The 9,816-nt window shown below is 46.4% G+C and overlaps 1 protein-coding gene across 2 annotated transcripts; it reads right to left on the minus strand.

The window, feature by feature from the left end:
* Window positions 1–78: 78 nt before the first annotated feature.
* LOC122373336 (snake venom 5'-nucleotidase-like) lies at window positions 79–7,439 on the minus strand. Of its 2 annotated transcripts, none has more exons than XM_043351300.1 (15): window positions 7,279–7,439; window positions 6,350–6,456; window positions 5,666–5,762; window positions 5,328–5,414; window positions 4,838–4,986; window positions 4,390–4,506; window positions 3,315–3,437; window positions 3,043–3,217; window positions 2,725–2,847; window positions 2,379–2,519; window positions 1,966–2,098; window positions 1,561–1,678; window positions 1,160–1,296; window positions 551–650; window positions 79–176 (listed from the first exon to the last, which is right to left on the minus strand). In XM_043351300.1, the coding sequence occupies exons 2-15, from the start codon at window positions 6,419–6,421 to the stop codon at window positions 129–131; spliced, it is 1,620 nt and encodes a 539-aa protein (XP_043207235.1). In that variant the 5' UTR covers window positions 6,422–6,456; window positions 7,279–7,439; the 3' UTR covers window positions 79–128. The 2 variants fall into 2 exon arrangements, with proteins under 2 accessions (XP_043207235.1, XP_043207234.1); XM_043351299.1 differs by lacking the exon at window positions 7,279–7,439 and adding an exon at window positions 6,718–6,946.
* Between the last annotated feature and the right edge of the window lie 2,377 nt (window positions 7,440–9,816).

Below are 9,816 nucleotides of genomic sequence, written 5' to 3' on the forward strand. Positions count from 1 at the left end.
TCTCTATCTCTCTCTTCTTCAATGACCCTCCATCAGTACCTCCCCCTTCTTCCCATTCATTTTCTTTCTCTCTCACCTCTGATCGTCATCGCTAACGCTGTACAGTCGCTCCATGATGGCGTGGGTGCTCAGCACGCTGGCAGAGTGGATCGAACTCCTCCGCTGCATCGGTGTCTCTGCCAGATAAAGGTACTTTGCACTTCTGAACTCACGCAAATACCTAACACGTATTTAACACCTCCGATCTACTCTCTATACCCATCCCAACAATATTCAGACCGTTCATATTCGAGCTCTTTCAAAAGCGGCAATTTATCTAGACGTCCGTAGTATTTGAGGGAAGTTATGTGCAAATTAACTTCTTTGAATGCAATTCCTATTATTAAACGGTGAATACGTTACCTTTAATCCTAAGATCAAATATGAGAGTAATATAGCATGCCCAGCGCAGTCGGCACACATTTTTACGCTTTTTACGTCGTGCTGTATTCGGTATCTATGAGTAAATACTAGGGCCGTGCGGATCAGCTGATGCTGATCTTACACTGACCGGGCGGCAGGGAGCTGAACTGGACGCTGTTGCGTCGGGAGAGAGTCGACTCGGGCCGACGAACCCAGAAACCTCCATCGAACTGCGCAGACGGCTGTTCCTGGAACAACGTGCCGAGAAAACCTCAAGAGCGAGCCACTCAGAATGGTTCAGACTAAAGCTTAGCAGATTCGAGTTCAAAATCAGCAAAGGGAGGCTTGCTAAAGAACAATGGAATTTGAATTCAAGATGACAGCTTTGATCAAGACATGACTAAATGACACAGAGAATGCTATCCTTCCCATTCGCCACTCTTTCCTCTTTTCCTCCTACCCTCACTCTCCACTCCCTCTCTTCCCTCTTCCCCCTCTCTCTCTCGTTCTCCCTCCCCCTCTCTCTTTCTTTCTCTCTCTCTCTCTCTCTCTCTCTCTCTCTCTCTCTCTCTCTCTCTCTCTCTCTCTCTCTCTCTCTCTCTCTCTCTCTCTCTCTCTCCCTCTCTCAGGTCTCTCTCTCAGGTCTCTCTCTCCTCTCTCTCCTCTCTCTCTCTCTCTTTCTCTCTCACTCCTTCGCTCCTTCCCTTCCCTCCACTTCTTCTCCCCTTTCCCATTCCCTCCCTACCTTCCTCCCTACCTCCGTGAAATGGAGACTATGGACTGGCGGTGGGCGCTTAGCGCTGCCTGCGGGCCGCAGTAGCCCCGCAGGCGATTGATCGAGTCGAAATGGTTCACTATTGCCGTTCGCAGCTGCGGACTCTGCTCCTCGTCTTGCTGCCAAAAAAAGGTTGCTTGATGAAAAGTGTTCGTACAATTCGGTACAACTTTTCGAAGTGGTACAATTATTTCTCTGTAGCTGCATATGCAACGGATACAAACAAACTCACAGTACACTAACGTCTAACACTAAGTCTCATTAACTGGAATGACCTACGATGAATATTCACAAATTAACAACACATTGAGTGACATGCAAAATCACCGAAAGCAGACAGCCAGCACTCAAAGTATTGGTAAAAGTTCTCTAAAACCACCCACCAGCACTTTGGCGTCGACGAAGCAGGTGAACCCGTCCCTGCCCTGGTGCATGTACTCCTTGGTGGCCACCTTGTACAGCTGATCCGGCTGTATGAACATGTCGCCCACCTTCACAAGCCTGCGCGCGGAGGGACAGCACCGTTAGGAACGTCGTGGGGGTCAACAACATCACATTCGTGCATTACAATCGGCGCTGTCTTTGCCGGCCTCGTTCGCAATTTCGTAGGGTTGGGGAGACGGCAGAGCACCTCATATGATCGCCTCGTTTTTTTTTTCCGCTAGCGTTAATTTATTACAAAATTAGCCTTTCCTGATAGAATGCCCGCTATGATATCCTTCCTTCCCCGTCCGTCTTATCACCCGTTTCCGATTGCTTCTGACCTGTGTGCGCTCGCTGTGTCTCACCTGGGATCCACCCGCTGTCCGGGCGGCTTGTCCGGGTCAAAGACAAAGGACATGCCGGACACCTGGGGGAACCTGCCCGCCAGCCGGGGGTACATGGAGACAGAGTTCTCCACCGCCTCACACAGCACGGCGCCTGAAGGCACACGGATAAGTTGGTAGTGCAGAGATCGGGGAACCCCGGACCAGCGACTGAGAAAGACTGAGAACATTTGAGTTACGGCTTCGTATGATGTTTCGTATGTCCGTTCATATGTTCTTTGCTGGTATAGGAAACAAGATGGCATGTCAAATGTAATCAATCCATGTCAGAATTGGTGAATGTGCCAAGTCTAGGAACAGCATGGATTGAGTTTGGTGCCGTTTGGACTAATCTGTGTAACATTTGACCTGACCGGTGACCTCCCCAGACTAACCTGTGACGTGCAGCAGGCAGAGGCCATCCATGAATGGAGCTATGGTGACCAGATCTCGCATGGTGAAGTCACCAGCTGGGTGGACCCGGTCACTCCGCAGGGTGCCCGAGTTGAGGATGACGCAGTCGGCATTCATGGCAGCTGGGAGAGAGAGGGGGAGCCGTCAGTGCAGTATAGACACAAAACCCATATTTTAAGCTGTAAAAGGCAGAGATCAAATCAAAATGAAATAAACACAGCTTTATTTGACATGTTATCGGTAGCATTCCTTTTAACAGAAACATGCTTCATAGTCATGTTTTTGTTTTGTTTTATCGCCAGAATCTCTGGGAGGATTGTTACTTACCGAGAATGACGTCCGCACAGAAATTGCCCAGGTTCGTTTCCTCTGAGCGAACCTTGCTGAAGCGACCCTCCAAGTCGACTTCAAAATGGCCGACAACATCCTCTAGCTTCGTCTCCGACATGTCTGCAAAATAACACAGGTAAACGGTTCGGGATGTTCAAATGACAATTGCTGGAGAGCAAAAACTTTTTCGTGGGCAGCAGCATACATCGAAACTTCGTTAATAGGCTAACACCATTCGCTTGAAAAAAAACACTACTAGAAGCGCTTTTACACAGTTAAATTGTATTCGCACGTAAGCCCCACGCCGATAATTACCGATGAAGGGCTGCAGATCCTCCTTGAGTTTGGCGTCCTCCTCGTACTGTGCGGTGACCTCTATCCGCTGAACGGTGTGGGTCCACCCGCCTCTCGGCAGGTGGGTCAGCTCCAGTACAGAGAACTCCCGAAAATCGGTACCCGACTTGATCAGAGCGCACTTCGAGTCTGGCGCCTGTCGGTTACGAGAGAAAGACAGCCAAACGATGTTATTTAAATTCGACATAAGCAATTCACAGATTTCCCTATTTTGCTCATAGCGCATCACTCACCGTATGAATTTCGTAGTCGTGATCGTGGCCGCCCAGGATCAGGTCGATGCCTTCTGACTCTCTCAGCAGCCGCAGGTCGTTGAAGGTCCGCATATGAGTTAGAGCGATCACCAGCTCACAGCCCTGCAGGCCGGCACATCAGCCACTCAGTCTCACACAAACTGAGCTGGCACATCAGCCACGCTCAAATATTGGGTATGAACGGTTTGCAGTTCTCATGTGACCCCACTATGTGTCAATCTGGAACACAACTATAAGAAACATCAGAATTGTAGAATTGTCGATTTTGTCAGGATGTTAGATTTTCTAAGCCACTCCATCGGCACATTATCCACCTGGTGTAGGCCTTGTTGTGATGACCACCTATTGTAGGTATCTGGGAATAGTCATCGGAAACACTTCAAAGTGGGATGGACGATAATTCATCGGCGCGATGTCAAACATTATGATAGGTGATGTTAGAAGATATGATAGAAGATTTTCAAGTACCGTGCCTCCGTAGGCATATCGGGTTACTCGACATGAGAGGACTCTCTGGCTCTTATTCTTATCATGGTAGAAGGAAATCAAATACGGCTGATAGGAATTGGCGCAGTAGATGTATGCTACTGAGAGCTGGACAATGGACATGCGGTGCCAATACGGCCTGCTTTTACTTATGTATATGTATACTTATGTATGTATATGTATACTTATGTATGCTTATGTTTAAGCAATCAGTAGTTCGAAGAAATGACAAGGTCTGTTGAGCGTGTCCTATCATGACAGCAAATCTACAAACAGCGCCCGCTGCGCACAATGGGTCTGAGAGTTATCATGAAAAGAAACAACAAATGCAGAGGGGTTTTACAATGGCGCAGCAAAGAAACAAGTTCTGATGACATACATGCGGGTTTTTCACTTTAGCAAATAAACATCGAATCATCAAATGAAAGCATCACATCAAATTGACCTACGGGTTCAGTTAAGGAGCCTTCTGGATGTTGGTAGCGTTTAATGTTCGTTTCCGTTGGTGTCGAGTTTAAGCACCCGTTCAGAAAATCATCTTTCAAATATCGTAAGAATAAGTGTTTACCTCACTCCGTAGTTTCGCAGCCAGCTTGTTACCCATCTCCACATAGTCTATGTATTGTACTTCGTCAGGATTGATGGTAGACAGGGTCTCCAGCCATTCGTATTCCACCAGACCCATCTAGAAATGAAGGAGAAAGAGGCAAACATCAGCGTCGAGGGTCTTCTCCATTCGCATAAAAAGGTGCACTCCATTATAAGAAATTAAGGCATCTGATGCATGTTTTAATGGTGTTATCAGAGCCGTAGAAATATAAAGTTAGAATATTATAACCCAGCAAGCTATAGGTGCTTAAACAACATTTGACCCTTATTCTTCTTCTTATTATTTTTTTATTCATCCGGTAAAAGGATATAAGCTTACCAGAATTACCAGGAAGGCAACGACCTAATCTTTCTGAACGCAGGCATATCATAAATTAACGTTCCCCAGACTGCACCGACGGACTCACGAAGCCGAGTTTGATGCCGTTCCAGCGCGTGACGTAGGTGATGCGTCCCTCAGCCAGGGGCCGCTGCGTCTCCATGTTCCGAACGTTGGAGAGCAGCCAGGGAAACGACGTCTCCGCCGTCAGAGCCATGCACGAGTCCAGACCGAAATCTGAAACACGGCCGTCAAATATGAGTCAAAACGGTACAAACAGACCGAGCCAAACTCCTAAAAACCGGCCGTCAAACAGACGTTCAGTTGGAATCATACCTATACATTAGTCTAAACCATACACCTGGAACAGTCACTAAGGTCAAACCATGTGATGAGAAGTCCTAGAAACGTAGGGCCATTTATCATTCATAATGTTGGATAAGAATAAAGGAACGAATTTGCTGAGACCTTTTTTGCACCAAGCTATTGAAGAAATCTGGTCACGTCTAAAATGACGGTTAGAAAAAATGCAGCAGATCGGCTAATTCATTAAAGAGCAACTGAAGAGCATTGCTTACCGAAGTCGTGATTCCCATACACTGCTACGTGCACTTCAAGGCGATTTAGAACAGGAATCATATGGTCGCCCCGAGCAAACGTGCTCACTGAAACAAACCAATGTGCGTTGTCATCGGACAATCAGGCATTTGCGGTCGTAGTGAGTATAGAGCGGCATGTCATCTTTATCCATGATATGTAAAATTCAAACATAATGTTTTGATAAACATGAACGAGCCAATTCATCTGTCATCATATCAAGTAAAGGAAGCAAAAAAGGTGAGCAATGAATCTCAAACAAAATATATGGTCTTAGCTTCTCACCACAACAGCGTTGATATAAAGTGCAAATACTTACGGAGACTGGGACTGAATATGTCTCCACTGAAGACGACCATCGGGTTCAGATGTCGGAACTTTTCTACAGCTGTCACAAACCGGGCGGCACCGCCAACCTACGGCAAATATTGGTTACATTTGTCATAAAATGATTGATCAGCTTGCGGAAGGATGCTATCCTAAAGCTGTAATCAAAATATGAATTTAACCGGGAGGCAAAATTAAAAAGGCTGTACTGGAAATGAAAGAGCTTACAAACAAGCGAACATTTGGCTTGAATGGCTTCGCATTTTAGGTATACGCATACCAAGGTGCCTCACTTTGTATATGCTTGCACTAAGCGTGCCCATGTAACCCTTTCTGAAATGACCGAATCTTGCTCAATTTTAGTCAAATTTAGTGAGCGAAAATAAATGTAAGACAAAAGGCCGGTGCTTCTCGGCGCATTTTTAGATATATGTCATGGGAAACTGAGGACGGGGAAGCTGACTTGGCCCGGCAACAACGCGCGCTACACGGGCAAGCTTTGGAATGAATATCGAAACAAAATAGGTATTAGCCGTTTTTACGACGGCGCTTAAAACAGTGAAATAAATTCACAATATGAACATGATATTTACTGTAAGAGAGATTAGGTGCGGATTTGGTCAAATTAGGCGCATTCGCCACATAGCCCGTCGTGAAAACGGCTATTATCACTCACCGGTTCCTGATTCGATGACTCGACATTGTACACATCGTTGAAGTGTACAATGGTAAGTTGTTTGTCGCCCATGGAGAAATGTGGGTGCCTGAATCCGCCGTAGTCAGCTGAAACAGATGTGAGAAAGGGTCGTGTTATGTACTCTAACACTAAGGTTATAGTTAGACGGTCATTATAGTTAGGTCAAAGTTAGACACTATACATAAACAGCGCATCTTTAGAGAAACAACCGGGCAGAAAATGAGTTACTGAGGGTGCTTCATTCGCATCAGCTATCGCAAGTATTCCGCATGACTTTGAGAAATAAGATGAACGCCTGCGACTCAGCCTAACATGGGGTGATTGAAATTAAGAGCGTAACAACAAACCTGTTTGGCAGTCCTCCGATATGCCATCTTCGGTAAAAGATACTTGAGCTGTGCCATACTCCATGACAATGGTATTTCAATTTCAAGTTTTTCCTTGCATTTTTCCCAAAAGTATTGTAAATGCATTATATATTCATGTGAGTTAACCGTTATGTACCGATCTTTGAAGGCAATGTTTTTAGACCATAAACGCCAGATTTGTCGCAGGTTTCTTGTGTTTTCCTTGAAATTTTCATTTTTTGACACAGACAGGTCATTGACTTACACATTAGGCTCTTTCACTTTAATATGCCTATTCGATAAGATTCGATTGAAAAGTACCTATGCTGAAATATCTAAAAGGCTAATATTGTTATAGAATTGTTATAATAAGCTCCTCCCACTTCAAACGAAAAGCAATATTATAGTGGTCAATGGTCATCCGTCTAAGACGAGTTTTCCCAGAATTGTAATGCCGTTTACCGATTAAAATCGGTCCTACGGTTCTGGTGATATAAAGACCGACCAACTCACGTCCTGACCTACAGTAAGCCCGCAATGATGTCTAGAGGGAGTGCTCACCTGTCACCAAGCGCCCTGCTTGGCTCTCCGATGCACTCTCACCCGCAGACTGAGTTGGAGTGAGTGAGTGAAAGGCAGAGCGATGGAGAGGGAGCCTCTTGGCGCCCTCCGATCGGCACCGCGGCGCGATCAGCACTGAGCCTCTCTCATGAAGCCGTGACCGGCCCACTCCATCGCGCGGCCCGCCGGGCGGAGATATGACGGTCGGCTCTCTCCCTCTGCCCTTATCACCCTCCGGTCCTCTGCCTCTCTCTTCCATTACGCTCTCTCACTTTTCCTCTCTATCTCTTTCCCCTGATTTTACAATCACCAAGTCTTTCTCTCCCGCAAAACAGTCTCACCTTTCTTTCAATATTTTTTTCTCTTTCTCCCTCTCTCTCTCGCTCTCTCTCTCTCTCTCTCTCTCTCTCTCTCTCTCTCTCTCTCTCTCTCTCTCTCTCTCTCTCTCTCTCTCTCTCTCTCTCTCTCTCTCTCTCTCTCTCTCTCTCTCTCTCTCTCTCTCTCTCCACTCCTCACTGCGTTCTTGCAGGCTGCAGCCCTCCATTCATCTCCCTCCATCCTCCACCGGACCCTACTGACCACTCTGCCTCGGCGGCCACTCGACCTGCAGGGTCACCAACCTCGCCCGATGGAGCGGCACGTCGGACCGACTGCCCTGCACCGGCTGCAGTCCGTTACACGGGCAAACAATTACGGCCGGGCGGGGAGCCGGGCCACGCCACCGGTCATTGCAGATGACTGGACTCCGAACGGGCCCCGTCAATGGGCTACTGTCTCTGATGTGGAGCCCGAAATCATACCACCAGCTGCTGACCGCGATACTGTAGTCCAGCTGCCGTGGCATTGATTCAAATGATCGGAGGCTGGCTGTAGTGTTTCGTCTAGCTATAAAATTGGCTGTGCTAACATGCAGAAAGTCAGAGCGCCCACTATAGCAAACATGCTATAGTGAAAATGTAGGCACTGAGGACGACTTAAAGTATGCTTATCAGTGCAAGGCGTATGGCCGACTTCCTTAGAACTTAAAGGATATCCGCATGCGATTGTGATAATTTCCGCTCGTATTCTTGCTATCGGCCTCCGCAGGATACAGTGTCACGGCACAGTGGGGTCAGAGCTGTGACTGCGATCATTTGAACTGCATTACGTGTTACTCAATTGGCAACAGGTATCAACTAACATGCCTTTTTTATTCGAAGACGTAACGAATTCGGTTTGTATCTATTTGGTGTGTAAGACTTGAGACAAAAATATACCTATACGTAACCTGACATGTACACATGGTTGGTGCATGGTGCATGGTCGTACAGAGCTCAATGTAACTGGGCTCTAAAAATGTGTTTTTAACCATAAATATCATTGCAATGCAACAGATTCAGAAAGGTTCAACCACTATCCCAGCTCATCCCCATACCACACGCACTGGCAGATCCAAACAGGCGGTCTTGGACGCTGTGTGTTTGTGTGTGTGTGTGGGGGGGGGGGGGGGCATACCCCAAAAAAGTTTTTTCCATATTCCAAAACTCCTCGGATTTCGATTCCTTACGCACCGCTGTGCAGTTTAAAACAAACTTTCGCATAACAGTTCATCACTTTTTGTTTTATTCTCAGAAAACCGCAAGTTTTCGTCGATTTCGGGGGCTGTATGGGGGAGGGGTATTTGCCCCAAATGCCTCCCCCCGAATCTACCAATGACCATACAACACTGTATTCCAATGCACATCGTGGAATGACCTAGAGGATTCCAAGAAATCGACACGTTTGGTTCAGTATTACATAACTATGTAGATAGCACTGGTATTTGGAAACAGCTTAATTCGCATAAGATAAGACCCCACTTATACCACTGTCTCCGAAAAGAACGCACATGGGCAAGAAATTACGGCTAAGGCATAGGTCATACCCACTAATTTGAAACGCAAACTCACCATCCTACGCACTTGCGCAAGCAACTATCAATTCTACGGACGCTTATTTCCAATTCATGAACGCCTTCATCTAGTCATCCATAATAAGGTCAATGATGCATCTCACATGCCTCTCCCTTGTGAACAAGTAGCGGCGAAAGCACGTCTATTCATTCACGCGTTTCAGTGTCTTATGGAATGCATTTACAAATAGCGCGATGCCTATCGATAAAGTCGGAAGAGACAAACGAACGAAGGAAAGGCATGCATAGTTAGAATTAAAGCATTCGGCGACAAAGGACAATGCTGCTCACGTTTCTCTAATTTCCCAAAGATGCATCTAAAGTGCGTGAAACCACTGCGTTTGTGGTGGACCGGAATTTCGTGAAACTACAGAACGAGAACGGACCGCATTGGGAGCCTATGGCATGAAAGAAAACATAATTACATACTCGTACGTGGTTTACGTTTACCTACGTTGTTAACGACCGAGACTCCGAGTTCTTGTTCCAAATGATATTTATTCACTTTCGATGATAACACAAAAACAAATATTCTAAATAGCCAGACGTTTCGGCCTCAGGGTGCCTTCGTCAGTGACAATACCGAGATACTAATACATTAATAAATT

The sequence above is a fragment of the Amphibalanus amphitrite genome, unplaced genomic scaffold, assembly GCF_019059575.1.
Source record: "Amphibalanus amphitrite isolate SeventyFive unplaced genomic scaffold, NRLGWU_Aamphi_draft 001478F_arrow, whole genome shotgun sequence".
NCBI lineage: Eukaryota > Metazoa > Arthropoda > Thecostraca > Balanomorpha > Balanidae > Amphibalanus > Amphibalanus amphitrite.

What these genes read in the sequence shown, in the direction of transcription:
- LOC122373336 (XM_043351299.1), bottom strand. Translation starts at nt 6,781, where the DNA reads ATGGAGTATGGCACAGCTCAAGTATCTTTTACCGAAGATGGCATATCG. An exon ending in CATATTCAGTCCCAGTCTCC is followed by an intron (nt 5,415 to 5,665) that starts GTAAGTATTTGC and finishes GGTTTGTTTCAG; the next exon opens with TGAGCACGTTTGCTCGGGGC. An exon ending in CTGTGCGGACGTCATTCTCG is followed by an intron (nt 2,520 to 2,724) that starts GTAAGTAACAAT and finishes TCTCTCTCCCAG; the next exon opens with CTGCCATGAATGCCGACTGC.